The sequence below is a fragment of the Rhodamnia argentea genome, chromosome 10, assembly GCF_020921035.1.
Source record: "Rhodamnia argentea isolate NSW1041297 chromosome 10, ASM2092103v1, whole genome shotgun sequence".
Taxonomy (NCBI): domain Eukaryota; kingdom Viridiplantae; phylum Streptophyta; class Magnoliopsida; order Myrtales; family Myrtaceae; genus Rhodamnia; species Rhodamnia argentea.
The window spans coordinates 16,792,510-16,815,206 of NC_063159.1; the positions used below are offsets into that span (position 1 = coordinate 16,792,510).

Here is a 22,697-nt window from a genome sequence, read left to right on the forward strand (position 1 = left end):
GAGTTGATGGAGAAGGGGCATATATGGAGAAGTGGGAGACATGAAGATGGTATTTATAGTGAGAAGCCATTAAATTGGGGTCGAGTGGGGAGGTTGACCAGAGCAAAATTTGGTTAGCCACACCGCTAGCATTTAATTCCTTATCCTAATTTTTTTTTTTTTAAAATGAAGCATGCATTGGGGCAAATTTTATCGAACCGCTTTATCCGCCTTTGATTCGAGAACGACTTTGCTTGGGTGACAATACCGCCACTCAATGGTGTAACTTGAACCGATTAAATATTGACTTTTGGCTGACAAGCATATCATGCCGCATGATATGTGATGCACGTGAATCCATTACGTACTCTTACAGATTGTCATCTTAGCTTTTCTCATTTGACAATTGCTGAATTGCATTTACTAATTCGTTTGGATTGACCGTGAAGTGTTCACACTGTTATCTGCCTTGAATAACAAGCTCTCTCCCCTCACCGCTTTCCCTTCCGCGGATATATGTCAAAGAGAGATAGTAGGTCGGCTTGTTGGTGACCACCTTTGCAAGTTCTATGTCATGTTTGAATCTCTCTCCCCCCCTTTCCCTCCCTCCCGAAGTTCGCAACATGCTCAATGATCAACAGGAACGTGTGGAGACTTTTAAAGAAACTATTGGAACATGAAAACGGTTGACCGATAATGCCATATCCCATTTTCGATTGCAAAAAAGACTAATGCCTCGATGTCCAATTGCAACAACAGTATGAAAGGAATATGTTCATCTTGTTGCAAATGCACTCGGTAATTTATGTGAGAAAAGCTACTCGATTTTTACCGAATGATGTGTCGGGATGCGTGATGACATACGATCAGTCGTTCAAAAGAACTAGAAGTCAGGATAAACCGAATGGTTTTGATCTTTATTTTTACCAATGATGCTAAAGGTGGTATCCGAAGACTCGGTACTAAAGGGTAGCAAGGAATATCGAAGTGTCTCTTACGTTGTTCTTCATTTAATTCGCCGATAATTGCACGCCCTCGTGCATCTGTACCATTTCTCGCGATGATTATGTGTACGAAAACCATAGATATATGCATCTTTGCTCCATGTTTGTGATTTCAAGCGTGAGTTTGGTTGTTGAGATCTCAACTGCATTTCACCAAAAAAGCACGAGACCTCTATACAAATCTCTTCTTGGATTTTTTTTCCAATCGACCCAACTGTGATAGTCGGGTAGGTGAAGGCAACAGCGAAATTGTTTGCGGATTTCATGTTCATTACCAGACCTGGAGAGAAAATCCGATTGGACTTCTTTTTCTTCCCAACTTTTTCTTAGACTCTCTTAGGATTGGTTTCGTTAAGCTTATGATTCCTCCCTCGCTTGTTTTGATGAGGTTTTCAATCATTCGCCGAGCATGTTATCTTGGCCATGCATATCTCCGTCTTGACTTCAGCGGATTTGAAAGATTTTATGCAATCACCCTCAACTTAAGTCATATGATGATGGCGCGGTTATGATATTTAAATATTCCAACATTCCCCCTTACTCGTAAGTTGGGTTTTGACTTAAATCTAAGCGTAAAAATATATAGAATGAGAGGCAAATAAAGGGTCTCAAATGATTTGAGCAACTTCCTACTCGATACCATATGGGAGCATTGTCAATTAATCTGAAAGTTTAAGTCGAATGCGTGATTTGATGTCGATATATTGTTACCTTTTTTTTTTTTTTTCCTTAGCAGATCTGGAAACAAAATTTGATTGGACATTTGTACCCTCAACACTTTTTTAATCTCTCCTTTGTAGCGGGCAGTTAAGCTCATGCTTCCTTGGTTACCTGTTTTGGTAAAGGTTCTCAATCATTCCAGAAGTATGCTATCCTCATCATCCATGCCTTCTTCTTCTCGTTGACGTTAGAATCATTCATTGATTGGACATCGTTGCAGATTTCATGCTCATTAGCTCATCTATCTAGACAGAAAAAATTTGTTTGGACCCTTTTTTTCTTCCCTAACACTTCTTAAACTCTCTTTCGAATAGGGGCAACTAAGCTCATGCTTTTCTTTCATCGGCTTGTTCTGGTGAGGCTTATACCAATCATTCGCCAAGTATGTCGTTCTTCATCACGCGTGTTTTCTCCTTTTGCCAACGTTCGGTTCAACTCGAAATTCTTAACCCCGGGCACCCGATTCGCGTTCCTTTGACTTTTCAAAGGCGCGAGAGCGAAAGAGAAAGAAAAGAGAATGACAGTCATGCGGTAAGGAACTGTTCATGCAAATGGGGATCCATGGGGGATAGGAGACTAAATATATACTTCGTTCACGGCTTCCCCATGCGTAACGCAGGCTTGGTTTTCCACCAATAGCCAGAGTTCTTTCGAGGTGTGTGACAAATGCGGTGCATGTGATTAGGGTTTCTTATTCTTTCTTGCCGCCCTTTGTTGTTGAACTTACCGTTTGATGAGCATCGTGGTTGTAACGCACGTCACGCAACATTGCATATCTTTCTTGATTTTCTTCTGATATGGCATGAACTCTCCTCATCCATTTGAAGCCTACTAGTTTCTTCCTCCATGTATCGCAGCGTCCGTTTAAAGCTTGAGAAGAGTTACCAAAAAAAGAAAGGTTCTAAAACGTATTGTACGAATATTAATTCAATATCATAAATTTTTTAATCTGATTAATTTAATTATAAGCCATTCAATGATTTGTCTATGTAGTTCTTCTGGCCAATTTTAACTGGAAATTATTAATGTATATGCCGGCCGTTTTACATGACACGATCCGAGCCAGTATGGACAATTTTTGCAATTTTTTAATGATTAATAGGAATTTTCTAATTTTTTCCCTTCTTTCCTTTCCTTTTTTTTTTTTTTCTCTTATTTTTCTTCACCCGTCCATGGCCTCAGTAGTGGTCGGCGGATCGCTGGCTATGCACCCTTGTGCCGAGCCCAAATTTGGTGAGGGCATCGTAACCCTCGCCCAGGGATCGACAAGGGTCTAGCAAAGGTCGCTGGCCACAATTATAAAAAAAAAACAAACAAAAATGAAAAAACTTCAAAAACTCATTGAAAATTTATAAAAATAGTCAATGTACGTGCGGTCGTGTCACATAAGATGGTCGACGTCTATGCCGGTGATTTTCAACTAAAATTTGACTGAAGTACTACGTTGACAAATCATTAAAAAGTTTTACGATTGAATTGATCAAATTAAAAGGTTTACTAAATAGACATACATATAATAAATTTAGGTCTTTTTTTGGTAATTATTCCTTTTAGCCTATGCACCCACATTATGTAGATTCTACACTCCTGCATGCACAATGCTTTGCATATAACTTGTAGCGATTTATTAATGACATGTGAAGTGTCATTCCCACTAATTTTTGTTTAAAATCACTAACGTAGACATCGGTTTTCCTATATGACATGATCAATGCTTATATGGATAATTTTTTCATAATTTTTTTGAATTTTTATATTTATATTTTGTTTTGTTTTAATTTTTTCGTTACTTTCATTTTCCCATTGTGGCCAGCGAGGCCCCGAGGAACTTACCCGGCCACTAGGTGAGGGCTCGAAGCCCTCATCAGCCATGGGGGAGGCCGCCCAAGCCTCGTCGACCACAATGGGGGAAAATAGAGAAAAATAAATATATAAAAATTGTCACGTTAACACTAGTCATGTCACATTGGATGGCTAGCATACATGTCGGCGTTCCTCATATAGTTGTTCCATAGAATACTTAGGCGAATAGCTTTTCCATATTGGATCATACCACGCCCGGTTTAGCTCGGGCATCCATCATATCAAGCAAGACGAGTGGAACACTTTAGGCACAACAACTGGTTTTGGCAGCCCATGGCCTCATCGGGGAATAGCATCGGCTCCCGACTAGTTTGTACACGGAAGGCCAACCCCGCCTTCAAAGCTCCTAAGGGTATGTTCTATTTAACCTAGAACTCATAGTACAAACCGTCCTGACACCACCACTAGGGACCCAGTTGTCTCTTCCCCTCTATAACGCTTACTCGCCATGATGATACCACAAGCTCCACCCACAAAAGGACACGAGTACGGAAGAACTTACCCACCTGGGATACGGAACAACCGGCCCCGTGTCACACACATGAGACTAAGCTTATGGGACTGGTGGTATTATTTAAGACCATTCACAGTGGGCTTTTGGCCCATATCCAGAGAAATTGTTGTTGAACCTGCTGCAGTGGCACTACTTCTATCAGATAGACGGGAATGACAATTTTGAAATATATCGCGTGTTGGAAGGTTTCAAAATGGTAGTAAAAATTGAAAACAAAAAATTGTCTTTTTGGCTAACATAATATTACAATTTGCACTTTGCAGGGCCACTCTTTTCATGTGGATGGGCATCATTGATCGCAATGGGACAAAGACCCCGCATAAGAAACCGTCCATCTTCATTCCCAAAACATCATGAGTCCCGGTGCCACCAACGTGCACCACCCTTTACTCTTGTTAAATTTATGGCTTATTCTGAAACCTGCCATTGACTTTCTCCATACCTTTTTGTTTTTTTTTCACCCTTACTTTTAGGCTTTGTCTGTTTAGTAAAAAACATGGCTACGTTTGGTAATATTTATGTTCCCGGAACAACTTTTGGAACAAAAATACTTTTTTTTATTTATGTTTCCAGACAATAATTTTTTAGAATAGAAACACATTTGGTAATTACAAAAAAATTTATGTTTCTTGAAAAAAAAAAAGAACATAAATGCATTTGGTACCTAAATAAAGTTTATGTTCCTGGAACACAAAAAAAAAAAGAAAGAAAAGAACTGTGTTTGATAACCGCAAAAAAATTATTCCTAATTTTTTCATTTAATTAAGGGGACTATATATATTAAAATTAAGGTGTTTTTATCTTTTTAACTTACTAAATCAAATTAAATCTCATTTGTTCAATTTACTAAATCAAATTAGACCAATATATGTACAAGTAATTTGTGCATGATTTATCAAATTACAATATGGACGAGATCAACTATAGAAAAAAAAACGAAAGAGAAGACGAATTGGAATTGGACAACGAGAACATCAAATATGTTTTCTATAGATAGAAAAATTTACAATTATGAGTCACACATAAATATTTTCAACTAGTTAAAAATATGAGTACCTTTAAATGGGGACCCTTAAAAAATATTAATTGCACTTTGAGTGAAACCAGAGACTAAAATAAAAAAATATTTATGCATTTAGGTCCTTTTAGTCCAATTGACCAATTTTTCCAAACATGAGGACTGAAATGAGATGCAGGGTATCAAAGTCTCATGTTATGACTCTAAAAGTAAAAAATTTTGGCTAAAATGATTTAAAATGAAATTTTTTAGTCAATATAGGGTTATGTTCAATGAATAGGCATGTGGTCCCAAACTGAATTTTTAAAACTTTAAGAGGCCAAAATGAAAAGAGAGTTAAAATAAAAATATGGACTATTTTTGTGCATTTTTCTAACCACGAATAATATTTTTCCTTATTTTTGGCTATTTTTATAATTAAAATAAATCCGAAAAATGTCAAAAATTATGAAAAATGTTTTTGCTCAAAATTGGTTCCTAAGGCTAGGCCAAAGTTTCCAAGGTTGATTTTGTAATTTTATGAATTATTTTCATATTTTTTTAATTAATTTTCCAAAATAAAATGATAAAAAAAAATAAGGTATCAACATCGTACATGAACAAAAAAGAAGAGAGTGTATTTGAAAACAAAATTGTTCTCAATTGTTTCTAAAAAATGTTCCAAATGTATTTCTAAAAATATTCTAGAAACACAAAAGCAAGTTTTTTTTTTTTGTTTCTTATTTCTGCTCCAAAAGTATTTTTGTTTCTCAAAAGTGTTCCCGGAACCTTTGGGAACACTTTTTTACCATACCCCGTTTTTGGAAAGTTACCATACATAGCCTACTTTCCAGGAAAAAAATTCAAATTTTTTGGATGTTCGATTCACAAAAAAAAAAAAAACTAGTCAAAGAAAATATTTTTTACTCATGAAAATACACCTTCGAAAGTGAGGAACATAATTCTTTTTTTCTTTTTCCTTATCTTTCTTCCCTGCACTCCTTTACCTTCCCTTTTTTTAAATTTCTTTTAATTTTTATTTTTATTTAATTTTTTAATTTAAATTTAAATTTTTTTATATTTTGTCTTTTCTTTCTTCCTTTGCCGATCGCTAGCCACAAGCTAGCTAGTAAGCTTGAGCCTCACTAGCCTCGGGCAGGCTCATCCACGGCAACCGACGGAAGGAAAAGAAAGAAGAGAAAAAAATAAAAAATTATTAAATTTTTGGATTTTATTTTAAATTACAAGAAATTGTCCACATTAGCGTTAATTTTGCCACGAGGACTCCAAGTCCTCGTCAGCAATTTTCAACCAAATGGCTACATAGAAAATCGAATGAGACTATCATTATCAAACAACGGAAAATATTTTTCAGTTCATTTTCGGGTCTCGGCTAAGCACCGAAAAATGTTGGAAGAAAATTACTTTCCAAAAACGTCTCATTTTTCGCAAAACAAACGGAACCCTAAAGTCCTAGGGTCTTCCCAATTAGAGTTCTTTCTCGATTGTTAAACAGGGTTGCTGAATTTGGAATTAAATTGAAACATCATCCTTTGTGTTCCAAAATTAAGTTGACCCATCTTTGCTTTGCTTTGCTGAATGACATATTAATCTTTACAGATGTATCTGTTTGGAGCATTGTAGGGAAGTCTTGTATATCTTCAGCAGTTCTACCGTATGTCTGGTTTAAAGCGAAATCCCTTAGAGACCGTAATGTACTTCTGCTGCTGTCTGTAATACTCATCTTCAAGAATGGTGCAGCTTAGTGGATTTAAGAAGATTGGTTCTTCTAAATTGGCTCCCCACTGAAGTTTTATAAGCTGGTTAGCTGTTCCTGGTCAGCCCTGGAATCGGCTCCAAATCGACGAGTGAATGTATCAATATAGAATCTTGAAAGTAAGTTCCACTCTCGCTCAAGTGGTACCCTGTGAGACATGGTACGTCTTCCGAGAGTTTTAAGAGCTCAATCCGCTAAGCGCGGGTTGGATCTTTCGTTTAGCGACTACAAAAATCGGTTTTCAGGTCGAATTAGGACCAATTCTCACCCCTACCGCTACTCATGTGATGATTCGCGACGTACTAACCATGCTCAATTTGATCAGTTTGACAAAACCGGGATAAAACTCAACGCTCATCTTGATCTCCTATGTTGGGTTTCATGTTTAAACCGTGAAGAAGCCGATGATAGATTAGGCATTCTTTCCTATACCACGACCATAGAGTACTCTTTTCCTAGTATATAACTTACGGAATGATTTCTACTTTCACTTTTTTAAGTTTTTGGAAGAACAATTAAACGAAAAAATTCGCAGACATTTGGAATCACTTTTGCAATAATTTGTTGTCCTAAGCAATCTTTTCCATTGTCTCTTTATTCGTCGTCTTAAAACTCTCTTCGACTCTCTACTTTTCTTTTCCTCCTTCCATTGTCTGTCAACTTGCAAAAGCCTAGACAACATTAGCACTCACGCCTCTTGCTTGTCCAGGAAAGTCGTCGTACAATTATGCAAAGGAGACGACGCTTACTCACATTCTGTTCATACCCTCCTTTTGATTAGGCAAAACCTAATACCAGAGAGATGAAAATAGAAGTGGATGTGACCGAGTTTGTTTGGGGGTGGGGTGTAAGGGATAGAGATCTAACCACAATCCAAAAAACGCGATTATCCGACTTGAACCTCATCTTGATTGGTGAGATCCTAGAAATCCAAAAAATGTCGTTCTCGTCCTACTTCCTTACCATTGCCCGACTGATCGAGCTCGAGCCCACTCGGGGTCCATATCCTCGCTCGCCTCTTTATTTCCAAGTCTGTGCCCGCCCTCTGTAACTCCATCCACTCTATCCGCTCAATGTTCGCGAAGTTGGAGCTTGTCACCGTGTGTCGAGCTCTAGGTCATCCACGGCATGTCAGCGCAAGAGTCAAAGCGTGTTGGAGAAAGAAGAAACGAGAAATTATAGGGCATTTGGGTCATTGCCTAATATAGTGAATGTTCTTTAGCTAGATTGGGGGGTAGAAAAATTGCAAAGAGCCTAACCCCTTTTTATTTTATAAACTAACACTACTTTTTAACGAATATTTTCTCTATATAGTCACTAATAAAATCCTAAAGGAAAACCTCAAAAGAATTCTTAAAGAAAAGCAAAACCATTAAAACGAAAGCAGCCAGAAAAGCGCCGCGTACTCTCTTTCTCTCTCTCTCTAGCTCTCTCTGCCCTCCTGTGCGTTCCCAGAGTCCAGAGGACCAGAGCAGAGCAAAAGTCTTCTCTCTCTCTCTCTCTCTGCGCGCTGGTGGGTGTGTTTGGAATGGAGAAGAAGGAGGAGACAGGGAAGAAACAAGTGCTGCTCTTCCACTGCGTGGAGTCCGAAGAGCTCGCCCGCAAAGTCGCCGCTCACTCCGGCCTCATCCAGCTCCAGTCCATCAAATGGAGGTCTCTCTCTCTCTCTCTCTCTCGCGCGCGCGCGCACACACGTGTTCTCGAGCTACATACAGTTTTGTGAAACCTGAAACGGGCTAATATGTACGCGGTCGATTACTCCAAAGAGCTCCATTGTTTGTCAAAGCGGGAGACTTGCGCTCTATCTGGTGTGCGCGGTTGTGTGGATGGATCCATGTTTCGTGCTTTTGATATGATCTTTGCCCTGCCGTACTTAGTACGACGCAGTGCTTTATACTCTTTCATGTTCTGTTCTGTTTGCTGTTGTGTTTCCACCCTAAGGAACTGAAATTCCTCGTCATGTGATCTAAAGGCGAGCAAGTCTTCATTTTTCGTGACATGGGCGAGCTTTGAATTTGATATGCTGGCACTTATTTTAGAGCAAGATTGGGAGAAATTCACTGTTCTTTCTCTTAGGGGATGTGTCTTCGGATGACGGCAATCAGTTGGACTATGAAATTATCAGCTAGGAATCAAAAGTTGCAACCTTTAATCCTCAAAAGGAGACCAAGTTGCAACTTTTTTATTAGCTTCTCATGAACTATCGAGTCTCATCCCTAGTCGTGGCTCATACATGATATGAAGGGAATTAGCATTGCAATATTCAATTTTTAAAAGGAGAGAACATCGATAAATATCTGCAGTAAGTTAGATCCCCTGGTGATTTTATTGACTCTGCAATAAATCGATTTAGGATTGTTTGGAAAGCAACTGGAGAAGTGAGTCTGCACCCTCTTCTCTGATCCATATATGGAAATCTTGTCCAGTCTCAACTTCTCGTTTGTTTTCAGCATTTGGGCACAGTGCACGATGTAATTTGCGGTAGATACAGTTAGACTGCGGACTTGCTAAACATGTTTCCACAATATATTCTTTGTTTAAGTGCTAGAAATGACAAATTTGACGTACATGCAGGAGTTTTGATGATGGGTTCCCGAACCTTTTCATAAACAATGCACAAGAAATTCGTGGTCAACATGTGGCTTTTCTTGCATCCTTCAGTTCTCCATCAGTAATCTTTGAGCAGCTTTCAGTCATTTATGCACTGCCACGGCTTTTTGTTGCTTCCTTTACACTGGTGTTGGCATATTTCCCTACTGGCTCCTTTGAACGAATGGAAGAGGAAGGAGATGTGGCTACAGCGTTCACCATGGCAAGAATTTTGTCAAACATTCCCATCTCAAGAGGGGGCCCAACAAGCTTAGTTATCTATGACATACATGCTTTGCAGGTATGGTTCATGGGCACCAATTGAACTCAATATATATCTTGAATTCTTGTTATAGTAAAAAGGTTTTGGCTTATTCCTTTACAATTCTGCCGTAATTTCTAAAAAAACAGCATGAGATTGATATGGAAAAGATGTCAATAGTAGTTTCTCCCTTTGGCACTTACGATCCTGCTATATTATTGTTTTGCGAGAGTGACACCATGAGAACATGATCCATGCTGGTACTGACAAAATGTATTGATTGACCTCCCTGTGATCATTGGTTAAATGTACTCGCTTTTCTGTGTTGGGAAGTTTACTAGTGTGTAGAAACACAACTGATGCACTGGAACTCTGCATATCGCACTTGTCATATCCGTGCCTACGGTGGTCCAAAGTGACAAAGGCATCATCAGATAGGATGCGTCTTAGAAAAGAAATATTACTGTCATCTCTTTTAAGAGGTTGATTCATGTGTCGAAAGGACTAAGAGTAGTTGATAACAGAGACATTATACATCTTATAACAATCTATGTTTTTAGGCCCTTACTAGAGTGCTTCCAATCAAAAGTATTTGTCACTTTGGCTTTGCTTGTGTGGCAAACTGTAGATGTGTGCCAGTTTGGTTTAGGCCCACTGTAATTGTATGATTGAAGAAACAAACAAGTTCCATTTTGAGCCAGCAACTTATCTAGTTGGTATATCTGCAAATTATTGATGAGTAAGTTTGTCATTGAGAATGCTGTTCCATCTTTTCTTTTTGCTTTATTTATTTAGGGGCGAGTTCCATCTCTCCTGTTTTTTTTTTTTTTTTTGCCATATTGCTCACTTTTATAGTGAAAGCATGGCTTATTGCATGTCTGCAAGTGCAATTTTTCAGTAGCTTTGTTGTATTAATTGGACCCTAAGGCTTTTCTCTTACCACAGGAAAGGTTTTATTTTGGGGACCATGTTTTGCCTTTATTTGAGACAGGGATTCCTCTGTTAAAGAGGCGCCTTTGCGAGCTTCCTGAGTCTGAGAAAGTAAGTAGATAGCCCTGGTTCCATTTTTGTAAGATCTGTTAATTGTCATTTGTGAGTGTTGTTGCTATCCCCTGTTGATGATCTGTGTTGCAGACCTCTTTTAAATCTCCTGTTAATTTTCAGATTGTTGTTGCATTTCCTGATGATGGAGCCTGGAAGAGATTTCACAAGCTCCTGGATAATTTTCCTGCGGTCAGTCCTGGTCTTACAGTTTAATCTAGTTACGGGAATTTTTACCACATTGGGTACTTAATATCTTTGTACAACAGGTGGTGTGCACAAAGGTTCGTGAAGGTGACAAGAGGATAGTGCGGATTAAGGAGGGAAATCCTTCTGGCTGTCATGTAGTTATTGTTGATGATCTAGTGCAGTCTGGGGGAACCCTAATTGAGTGCCAGGTACTTTCGCAACTCATCTTTCCCATGTTCCAAATACAGATTTCTCATATACATGACACCATATGCTTCAGAATTCCAGAACTCCAACAATGATGGAGCTCGTTTTGTCATATCTTTTAGCTGATGCTAGTCAACCATCATAAACCGTGCAGTTCGTAATTTCACATTGTCGACTACTGTCTATTAAAGTCATTTATTTCGATCCTTGAGTCATATGCCATAACTCTACATATTGATGGTTGAGGAACAAAAGTTTCTTATCTATAAGAAATGCTTGTCTGTTGATATTAAGACATATTATCTGATGAGAGATGCACAGGAATGGGAGAACTTCAACACAAGGTTAGTAAAAAAAAGAGCAGTAGTAGAAGGCCTATCTATATATGCATGCTTGGGGTCCGTTACACTAAACCATTAAAATTATAGTGCAGACAGATGATAAAAAGAGGCTGCATATGGCTCGATTGAGTTTTCATCTAGTAAAGGTGTCCCCTATAAGTCTCGCAACTTATGATTGATACGAATGTATCTCACTAAATCATGTGGTGCCATAGTAATAGTTTTCCCCCATATCATTGCTAGACGAAGATACAAGTATCTTGCAATCAATTAGCAACTAGCATTTTAGTTTACTGGAGAAAAATGTCAAAATGCCTCTGTAAGCCATTGTTTTCAATATCTGTTTTGTTATGCGAGTGCTGGATGTCCCTGTCTTGGTCCGATGGTTGAATCTGGGGCAATCTAGCCCCAGTATATTGTATATCAAATGTAAACTGCAATTATCATATATGCTGGACCTTATATCTATCTCCTTTACTCTGCCAGAAAGTTTTGGCAGCTCACGGTGCCGCCAAGGTGAGCGCATACGTTACTCACGCGGTATTTCCGAAACGATCTTGGGAGAGGTTCACTTGCAATAATGGCGGTATGCTACTTAAATTCCGTGCTTTCAAAACGTTAAAATTATCAAATTCACCTTGAGCATCTTACAGTTATTTTCACATCATTTTTAGAAGGCTCCGACAAGGGATTCGCCTACTTCTGGATAACTGATTCTTGCCCACACACGGTTAAAGCCATAGGAAATCAAGCTCCTTTCGAAGTTTTGAGTCTTGCTGGATCCATTGCCGACGCCTTACAGATTTAAGTAAGCTTCTTAAAGGAACCAAATCGTCAGAGTTCTGAAGTGCAGGGAATGAATTACACTATTTCTGCAAGGCCTACTCCAATGAGGCCTCAGGTTGTAGTTTCGGAATAATTCAGTTCAGAAACCTTGGTTTATTTGTGTTTGGAACCGGGGGGGTTCATGTGACACCCCACTACATAAGGTTGTACTACTCAATTTATGGAAACTAAGGCATTCCCAATTTTAGCAATCACTTACGATGATTCTTCTTGGCATTGAAGTTCCATTGAAATAGGATCCACGCAAGGAAGATACACTTGCCAATTCGATGACGTTTGTGAAACTATTATCTAGTTCTTTTGGGAATACAATACAAAGGTTACAACTTTTTGTTGCTTCTATTTCATGAGGTTGAAAAATTTTAAAATTTTGCTTGGGCAGTCCACTTGAACATTTGACCAAATTGTTGACTCAATATGGTTCACAGAGATTAATGCAGTGTCTTCTCTACCTTGGAACTTTTCTTAACTGCACGAATGGAGAAACCAGAGCGGCATGCACGAGTCCACGCTCACACCCCTCGAAAAACATGTCACAACTGGTATTTGGAAGAATCCCATGCAATATCTCATCTTATGACATAATATGAGCCAGTTTCATTATAGTTAGATTTCAAAACTGAAGCTTTACTCATCATTCATTGCCTCCGCAAGTGCCACAAGACACTCATCAATGTCGCCATGCATTAACATCGTATCAGTTTGCTAACCGAGATGGAGTAAACCGGATGATAATATTAATAAGTTTTGCTCGATGAACATCTTTCTATTCATCTACTGGGGTCTGGAAACAAGGGGTTTGGCTGAAAACTAACAAGTCATGACAATAGACATGGATGCTCTTCAAGACTTCTTCACTGGATTCTGCAGATGCATCATGCATCAGAAAGCTACACTTTGTGCACAACGAAATACGAAAAAGCATTTGATCATCCAAAGATGGAATACACATTTTTTCCAAGTGCATGCCAATGACAGAAGACAAATAGATAGTACAGAGGGCATGTTCTCTCTTCTGTACATTTGCTAAAACAGTACCGCTCGCTCATCCTACGAGTATGTACCAACAAGAGCAGGTAATCATCCTCAAAAAATGGCTGAAGATGATAAATAGATTAGAAAAGAGAACCAGAAGAAGAGACAAATTAGCATGGTGGTAACAATAGCATTTCCCCATTCGGTGGCAAATACACTCTTCAAGCAGCATGCTTCACTATGCCTTTGAATAGTGATTATGCCGCTCTCCACTTCGTATCTAACGAAGTCCCTCATAGATAGTTACAAGCATCAAGCGACACCTGAAACTCCGGGTCATGTCATATATACAGTTATGTTACCTTGTCCCTTTTCTGCTCCGATTTTGTACAGTTATGTACCTATACAGGAGTTAGCTTTCAAGCCACTGTTTACCATAGCTAAAGGAGGGAGCGCACTGCTAAATCCTGTCGGGCTTCTCATCTAGACTGCCCTTTGGACTCTCCAGTAAATCCCCAGCATAAGAACCATCCGCTTGACGAATATACACATTCAAATTTCCTGTGAGTAAAGATTCCTGGAGGAATGACAAGTGCAGAAGGCAAAGTCAGTCCTAACATTTAGCAGGGTTTCTGATTTAAGGAAGGAAAAGCTATAATATCAGAAGAAACCACTAATATCTAGACCAGTGCTCCATTTATTTAGAAAATGTGAGGACTAGCTAGTCAACTGACGTGTATAACCATAGGTACAGCTCCAACCTAACACAAATAGTAACTGAAATAATAAGGCAAAGCTAAGGAACTTTCAACAACTCCCCTCGCTTGACTTGGTGTTTTACAGTTTAATAATAACGAAGCAGCATATTCTAACTTTACAAAAGAAACAAATTAGTTATACTTATGCCAAGACAGTTCCAAAGAAAGAAAATTCTAAATCCTACCTGATCCTCAGTCTCTTGACCCTCTGAGTGAAAGAGAATTGGACGGCACCGCTTATCTTCGTTCATCAAACTAGAATTCTGAAAGTGAGAGACAAGTGCAACCTTGCCCTGGATTCGTGCATATGCCAGTGAAGCAACCTTCTCGCTGTTAAACTTTTCCCACTTCTTCCCATTAAATGTCTGCACAAAAATTCAAAAATCTTAGCGCCAAAGCAATAACTCTACAACTACTCACAGTAACATGACAAACAGTCAGAAGTCCCATTCCAAATGGAACATGCATAGTACATCTCTCAACCAATAGATCATGCATGAAAAGGAAAAACAATTTAGCCATGAGGAGTTCCAGATAAGTAAGGAATCAAAATAGACCTTAAAGAAAGGAATAATGTGTGAGGGCGAAACCATATTAATGAAGGCGTAACCCACATTGCATTTATTCTGCAGAGAGAGAACCTCAGCATCAGCAGCAAATCAGCAGACTTACAGTACCTACCGCTTCTTTTTGGATTCCAGAGTACAGTTACCTTGAAATCAATAGGCAAGTACAGGAAATCATATGTCCCTTTGTGATTTTCATCAATCGCGGCAAGCAGCATTTTTGAAGTGTACCTGCAAAGTAGATAAGCAGTAGACACATCGAGAAATTTCACACGTCAATGATTTTGCAAAGATCACGCAAGCTTATGCATTCTCCTTACTTGTTAGGGATGTTCTTGATCATCAATGTAGTTCTAATGTCTTCGCCATTCATAATTTTTTCTAGATCCAGTTGATACTGCTTCTTGTTGTCCATCTGGTTTACACCAGTCTGCCGACTACGACTGCGTTCAGCTAATACTTCAATGCTGGTTTCTCCTAGCCCAGGATAGGAACCATTTCCATAGAACGAAGGAGCATGCCTAGGCAATGGCACCATTCCAAAATTAGGAGAACCATTTTCAGTTATGTTTCCAGGAAGGCCTATACCAGCATTTATATTGCCATGAGAACCCATATTCATCATGTAATTTCCATTTGCTCGGCCCAGCCTTCCAAAGGCTACTGAGCTCATGAATGATGATTCTGGTGAATCAGAGAAGAATCCAAAATGCCTGTCCATAGGTGCACCAGTTGGAGCGGATCCCACATGATGTAAATGTTGGGTACTCGGGAATGCATTATTGAGACTGGCATATGAAAATCCCTGTCCCTGTCCCTGTCCCTGTCTGCTGGCGACGAATGAACGCCCCACTGAAGATGTGGGCCAGGCAGATGAATTGGATCTCTCGGTATATGGAGTGGGAGAACCCCAGAGAAACTGAGGACCAGATAAAGTTCCAACAGAAGATGTATTTGGACTTGACTCACCCAGAGGAAAAACAGGTCCAGGACTTGTACTGAGACTATGCTCAGGAAAAGAATTAGAATGAGGGAAGGCCATTCCTTTTGTAGAATCAGCGTTTGTATAAATCGGGTTGACATGATTAATTCTTCCTTGATCCTTTCCAATGGCTGCAAAATTTGGGGAAGTAGATGAGTGAGATGGGAGAATTGAAGCTAACCCAGGCAGATGGTTGCTCTGTAGAGAATTAGGAGATCCCACTCCGGGGGATTTACTGAAAGTATGCAAAGGACTCTGCTCAATCGGACTCGCAAACTGTATCCAGTTACCTATAAAGGGGTTTCACATGTTTTAATTGATTAAGAAGCAAATTCTAGCAACGTAATGAGAGTAGCTGACTTTTGGAATACTAACCAGGAGGAGAGCTGGCAATCGGCGAACCTACTTGGTGCCGGAAAGCTCGAGATTCATCCTGCTCCAGCTCTAGGCTTAGTTGCTGCATCAAGCTAGACAAGAGAGGTAGAGCCAAAACTTAACTAGAAGAAGAGAAATCACAGTCTGACAAGATATTCAGCATCCAGAAAAATTGCATCAACATCTCTGGATGCTGACGGGTCTAAGGAATATCACTAATATGTGAATTGGTTAAATACCCTCCAGTATGTCTATTTCCGCTAATTGGAGGTTGGAGCCAGTTTCATGCAAGGTTGCTACATAACAATGCTTAATGAAAAGAGCCTAAGATGGAACTCCATTAACTGTTTCTCGGTGTCTTCCGCATGACAGTTTTATTTTCATGATAAGTATAGCAAAATCTCATAAGGTTGGCACGTTAGGAAGTCAAAATATAAATTTACGGAGCAAACTGAGTATCCTATCAACCACAATCTAAATGACACCAATTAGATAAAAACCCACTTAACAAACTAAAATCACTGGAATTATTCTCCCAATTCTTATTCCACAAAACTACACTAGGTTTAAAGTTTGTCTGAAAACACTTCATCAAAGATGACAGTAAAAGAATAGACCTAATCGCAATAAAAATCCTCACTTTTGCTCCACTTTTCAATTTTATCCGCACCTTTTAGGTTACCAAAACAAATTCTCATCATTTGAACTCAAATCAAATCTATCCCAAGATTGGATTCCCTATAGAAATTATAGTAGCCTTCACCGTTTTTGCATTATGTATTTACAGGATCTCCATTAAGGACATATTTCCTTCAAGGAAACCGAGTTTTTCATAGTATAGTAAATGAAAAATAGGATATGCAGCTATATAAATATTATCCAATTTCAACGATAAAGATGAACGGTAAGGGGTGGGAGGATATCAAAGAAGAAACCAAACATAAAAATCGAGGCAAAATTGGAACGTGAGACTTAATCTAACAGAATATTCCCTCTCAGCTTCGGTGTTAAAGGATCTCAGAAACAGTTGAAACAGATTTGAAAGGTTGGGTATTTTTCTGATAGGATTAAAAGGTTGGGATAAGATTCAAAACCTTTCAAAAGGTTGGGGATTTTTTTGTCAATTGGACAAAAGAATATTCCAACAGCTCTATTTACTTTAAGGAAGTTCAGCGGCTACACCCATGTTTTTATGCAAGGCTGTCTCAAGAGCAAAATGGAACAACAAACAAAACAAAAAGGCCTCTCCTGATATTCCATGCCTGTACCTCATGCTTCTGTACGAGACATATAGCATTTGAAATCAAAGTCACAGGTACCTAGAATCGAACTTTCACAAGTATGTATTAAGATAACGCAAATAATACTTACTTCCGACGTGCACCACCGGGTCTGCTAGGTTCGAGTTTTATGCGTTTCCCAGCAATTTCACTCCTGTTTAATGCTCTAAGAGCTGCCTCTGCAGCTCTCACATCGTAAAATTCTACAAACTTATGATGTCTCTTGTGTGGAGTTTCCCTGATCTGTATTTGTGGACAATGAAATCCAAATTCAAATTTCAGAATGAGGTGCAGAAGAAAGTATACTACTCCTTACAAATTGAGAGTAAAACAATGACCTCTTTGACTTCCCCATAAGCACCAAATATTTGATGAAGCTCATCATTTGATACAGAAGCATCCAAATTGAAAACTACAAGAGTTCCTTGATTTATATCCTTCTCTGACGGATTATCCTATATGCACAGGAGTATAGTGAATAATCAACAGCAGTCTACTCAACAGTTCAATTAGAAGCTAGAAATTAATGGTACCTTGGGTATGGAGAAATGAATATCAAGTTTTCTTCGTCTCAAGGGTTTATTTTGCAATGCACGCATTGCAGTGCGAGCAGATCGAATGTCATAGTATGAAATCATCACAAATCCACGATGCTTACATGCAGTATATAGGGTTCTTATATCTCCATATTGCTACCAGAAAAGGGAAAAAGTAAGAAAATTAGTGATCAGCAAATGATAAGTAGTAGGCATTTCCATATAATTGAAACCCACATAAAAAGACTTAAGATGAAAGGGTAAATCGAACCTTCTATAAATAGATTAATGTTACAAAAAAAAAAAAAAACAAGTGACTAAGAAAGAACAGATTAGCACGAGTTACAGTACTACTGTTTCACTTTTTGGTGAAAACAGATTTCCCTTGAAAACCTATCACCCGACCACCTAAGACCATAGAAAAAAGACTGCATTGATATATCCATCTTCAGTGAAAATAGCTCATGCTGAAACTTATTATACCACAGAAATGAAAGAAAAACAAGCAAACTTTTGCTACTAATAATCCGATGACAAAAAGGAACAGTATGACTTAAAACTGAGTGGCATGGCTATGCAATTACCTCAAACAGAGATCTCAATTCAGAGTCTTCAATATTGCTATTGATATTCCGAACAAACAGTGTCCTCGAAGGATGCTCACCATATGGATGTTCCCCAGCCACTGTCCCAGAACCATTTGTGAGAGCATAGTGACCAAACCCATTTGTAAAGCCATCAGATATGCTTATCTTTGACATGCCAATAGTTGAATTCTCCTGAGGATCATAGTCCATTTCCATTCCTCCTCCACAACTAAAAAAATCATATTCTTCTGTATCATCCAGCTGAATGGGCAATCCGCCTAAGTCAAGACTATCCATTATGCCGGCTAGAAGCTCATCTTCATCGTCAGGAAGCAAATTTCCAATTGCAATTTTTTCAAGATCTTCAAGTGGATCAGTCTCTTCAAGTTGCTGGCTCAGCTTACTTAGCTTCGGGAAGTTATCGTCAACAGAATGGCCAAAATTCCCGGACTCAGGGAAATTCCCGGACTCAGGGAAGTTCACTGCACATACAAGGTAACATCCTCATGAAGCGCTCTATAGGAATAGTGTCTTGTTTAATTGCAAGGGTGCATACTCACATTTTTCATGAGGAAGGACAGGTAATGAGCTAGAAAACAAGCTAGTATCATTTGAGGCATGTGGATCACGCGGCATCCCCCATGCACCAAATCCTACTTTTCTTGGAATGTTTGCTGAAGGAACCTTGGAGGGACCTACAAAGAAAGCACCTAGTCTTATGAATAGGACAGATTAGGTCATGTAGTATTAAAGAGGTATTCTTTGCTGGATAAAAGTCCTGAGACAATAATTGGAACACGCAAATACCACAAACATGCCTAGAAAAGCTAGTACGTTCCGTTGTTCTGGAAGGAATTATGAAAAGTTGATATTAAGATTCTATATGTAAATATTGATATATTTGAAAGGTTTTAGGTGTTTCGCATTGTACAAAAGTCGAATTTTGAGAACCGCCAAATATTTTCTATAAAAATGAAAAATATAAAAATAAAGATCGCTTCAAACAAACCATGCATCATCAGTTTGGAGACATTTTCAGGCAAATGACCAACAAAAAAAGGTCCTTCTAGAAGAGAGATGAGTTGGATTTGAATTAGCAAAAAGCTAGAGGAGACATTGAGGTTTCAAATGTTAGCTAAAAAGTAACTTGTCATGTTTGCATCTAAAGGGAGTCAAAATGTGAATCCCTTGACTGATAATTTCAGAACATGAGGAAAGGTTCACAATGTCTGATCCTACCAGTCAGGTCAGAAATAGAAAAACTATCTCCTTTTTGCTTCATAAGTGACTGTTCCTATTCATGATGCAGGCAAGTCGCCTACAGTAGCCAGACATAAGAGGGCCATCCTCAAAAGGGTCTAACCAAAACAATGTTTGCATATGTATATAACCCGTATCATGTGCTTCAATACAGAAGAGCTCCTAATAATATCCATTATGTCATTTCCTTTCTTCCGGAAAGAGAATGACATTGGTCCACATAATACATGACTTGCAATGAGATAAATACCGAGAGAAGATTATGCATAGTTTAGATTTAGTACATACCCTTCTAAAGAAACATTCAACCTCTTTTTCATGATTCACCATTTAATCAATCCACGGCTGCCCAAGGAGGAGAGAGAACCCCAAAACAAGAATCAAGTTTGGATCCATACCCACTTAACTTTGAATCAAAGGATCAGTCTACCATGAGTTAGCAGCATTTATTGCTTCTACACTCTCACAAAAATTACCAGGAAAGAAAAGAGGAGAATAAAAATTCCGCATCAATATAAGTGGAAACACACTCGATGGAACCGAAATTGAAGTTCTCATGCAATGTTCAATTTAACCCAATAATCACACCTTCAAAATTTCCAGAAGACAAATCCTTCGAGTTCCACTCCATTTAGCCACTGGCTGCTGTCATGAAACAATTATATGAGACTTGAACATAGTATGTTGACTAGCACGATGCAGCCTAAACTCAATTGACATTTAATCAAAGAAAAGAAGCACAGAACCGAAGACAAACAAACTATTCAAACTATACGAAAACAGAAGTGGGAAAGCAATGGAACAAACTGCTGTTAAGAAACTTTTCAAAGACAATTAAACTGCTTCCACTCATGACGGTCAACAAGAACATTCTCACAGGTGATGGAGTGCCTACGCACTAAAAGATATCGACCTAGTTTCTAACTCTGTATCCTTTCTCTACTTTCAACAGTCATATCATCGACACCTGAAGCAAGCAACTAAAACCTACAATAGCACTCAGAGCTAAGCCTTTCCCCTTTTCACTACTACGCTACTTTCAAGAGCATGAGACTTCAGGTTTCAGTATGATCAATGAGTTAGATACAGCAAAAAAAAATTTAAAAATAAAATAAAATTGACCTACTGCAGATTTCAGGGTCAACATGAAACTCAAAAAAAAGAGGGGGGGAGGGAAATAGAATTAACTCTACGATTTTCCAGGGTTAAAGAGCCCCCGCTTAGTTTGAAATAAAAACAGATAGGAACATAGTTACAGTAAAAGGAACCGAGAAGCCATATTCGTCTCCGAGCCGATTTTTGCTAATGTCTAGAATGAATTCGATCAAACGATACAAAAACAAAGGAGACGGCTTGAGAGTAGTGGAGAGACGAAACGTTTCCAAGTTCGCAAGATTTCACAACCAAGACCAAAACAAGTTCAATTATCGCAATAAACGCAGACAGTCTCCTTATCACGACCGACCGACCTCCAAAGTCGTGAACTTTCGGACCAGCGATCGAAACCACAAATCAGCATTACAATGGAAATTTCGCATGCCTGCTTCAGCTCAATCCGAACGCAATCGCCAGGATCGCAAACGAAAATCACGCAAAATCAAAACTTTGCACCCAAAAAAGTGGGGCAAAGAAAGAGAAAAAGCGAACCCACCTCGAATTATTCAAGCGGATAATTACGCGGGAGAGATTAACCTAATGAAGACACCATCAAAATACACCTCACTCGAGCCCCGACAAGCAGCAGTTATAATAGAGCCCTTCGGCGATTGAACGAAGAACCGTCCCGGATCAAAACACTGACTGAGGCGAGAGAGAGAGAGAGAGAGAGTTCCGTGCAAGCCCAGATGATTTCTGTATTCAAACACTTCCCAGCTGCCGCTCTCTCTGGCTCTGGCGAAGAAGAATTCACTGAAGAAGCGAGCTCTTGGAGAGAGAGAGAGAGAGAGAGACGGAGAGGAAGGACGGAAAATTTTTAGAGAGAGAAAATGGGGGAACCGAGACGAGTATATGATTGGAGGGAAGCAGCCCCAGCACCCAAAATCATCCCAAGGAGAATTTGCGCAAATGCAACGGCAGCACAATAAAGATTTCCGGATATGTTCTTTTTTAATTTTTTATTTATTTTTTATTTTTCCTCAGCACGTTAGGATTTTTGTGGAACCTATATATGATTTTCGAACAAGAATATTCCGCCCCCCTTTCCCTTCGGTTATGGTAATAAAACATAGCGATGCAGTCGTATTATCCATCTAAGATAATGTACAGTCATATTATCCGTTTAAGATAAAGGTGGCTATCTATGGAAAATGTACTTTTAGGACATGTCAATTGCCCACAAAAAAAAAAGATCTGCTTGTGCAAATTTTGGATAGGTCTATTTATGGAATTGGCGGAAAGAAAACGGGGCGGCGCATCCTTTGGTTATGATAATTAAAAGTACGGGGTTTTAAATTTACAAACGTGTGATAAGGTGTTTTATGATTTTATCTATTGAAACCGTGATTTTGCAGCCATGTAAATTTATTCCGTGCAAATCTCGAATCGACATGGTCGGTCGACTAATGGAATTGGCTCAAGCCTCAATCATTTGTCCAGTTGTCGGGATTCCGAAAGAAATGGGTTTCAGAGTTCGGTCGTGACGAGACGTATTCGTTTCTTTGCTTCAAACAAAGTATTTATCATAGTGGCGTCGACCGTCTTTCTTTCAAGACAAATTGGGCAGACAAACTCAAGAAATATGAAACGGCACTTTGCTTCCGATACCGGAGGTTAAAGTCCTAAATTCATCTCCTAATCATACTTCAAGTAAAAAGGCTTACCTTTTTTCAACAGCATACTTGGAGTAAAACTTTGTTTGGTTTTTTTTTTTGCTTGCTGAAGAAGCCACACTTAAGACACTGAAATCAATCCAAATACATGTGAATTTGGCGTAATTACAGCTCTATTTTCAATTAAGAGTGTAGTACATGCACTTTGACAAATACGTGCAACGAAATTATAAATCATCGATACCGGGTGAAACAACTTCTTGAAAGCAATGAATGTCGTA

The 22,697-nt window shown here is 38.9% G+C and overlaps 2 protein-coding genes across 9 annotated transcripts; one reads left to right on the forward strand and one right to left on the reverse strand.

Moving 5' to 3' along the window:
• Positions 1 to 8,337: 8,337 nt before the first annotated feature.
• Positions 8,338 to 12,540, forward strand: LOC115733187 (ribose-phosphate pyrophosphokinase 4). Of its 3 annotated transcripts, none has more exons than XM_030663861.2 (7): positions 8,338 to 8,507; positions 9,429 to 9,744; positions 10,651 to 10,746; positions 10,870 to 10,938; positions 11,016 to 11,144; positions 11,970 to 12,069; positions 12,158 to 12,540. In XM_030663861.2, the coding sequence occupies exons 1-7, from the start codon at positions 8,383 to 8,385 to the stop codon at positions 12,289 to 12,291; spliced, it is 969 nt and encodes a 322-aa protein (XP_030519721.1). In that variant the 5' UTR covers positions 8,338 to 8,382; the 3' UTR covers positions 12,292 to 12,540. The 3 variants fall into 3 exon arrangements, with proteins under 3 accessions (XP_030519721.1, XP_030519726.1, XP_030519737.1); XM_030663866.2 differs by having other exon boundaries at positions 12,161 to 12,540; XM_030663877.2 differs by having other exon boundaries at positions 12,170 to 12,540.
• A 698-nt stretch (positions 12,541 to 13,238) lies between these two features.
• LOC115730702 (protein MEI2-like 2) lies at positions 13,239 to 21,658 on the reverse strand. 6 transcript variants are annotated; one of them, XM_030661329.2, is made up of 13 exons: positions 21,300 to 21,658; positions 20,237 to 20,290; positions 18,949 to 19,083; positions 18,386 to 18,856; positions 17,799 to 17,957; positions 17,604 to 17,720; positions 17,357 to 17,508; positions 15,986 to 16,077; positions 14,949 to 15,900; positions 14,775 to 14,859; positions 14,620 to 14,688; positions 14,248 to 14,427; positions 13,239 to 13,881 (listed from the first exon to the last, which is right to left on the reverse strand). In XM_030661329.2, exons 3-13 carry the CDS (start codon positions 19,006 to 19,008, stop codon positions 13,765 to 13,767), a joined length of 2,454 nt encoding a protein of 817 aa, XP_030517189.2. In that variant the 5' UTR covers positions 19,009 to 19,083; positions 20,237 to 20,290; positions 21,300 to 21,658; the 3' UTR covers positions 13,239 to 13,764. The 6 variants fall into 6 exon arrangements, with proteins under 6 accessions (XP_030517189.2, XP_030517168.2, XP_048141873.1 ...); XM_030661308.2 differs by having other exon boundaries at positions 18,386 to 18,870; XM_048285916.1 differs by having other exon boundaries at positions 18,386 to 18,870; positions 20,237 to 20,293.
• Positions 21,659 to 22,697: the final 1,039 nt, after the last annotated feature.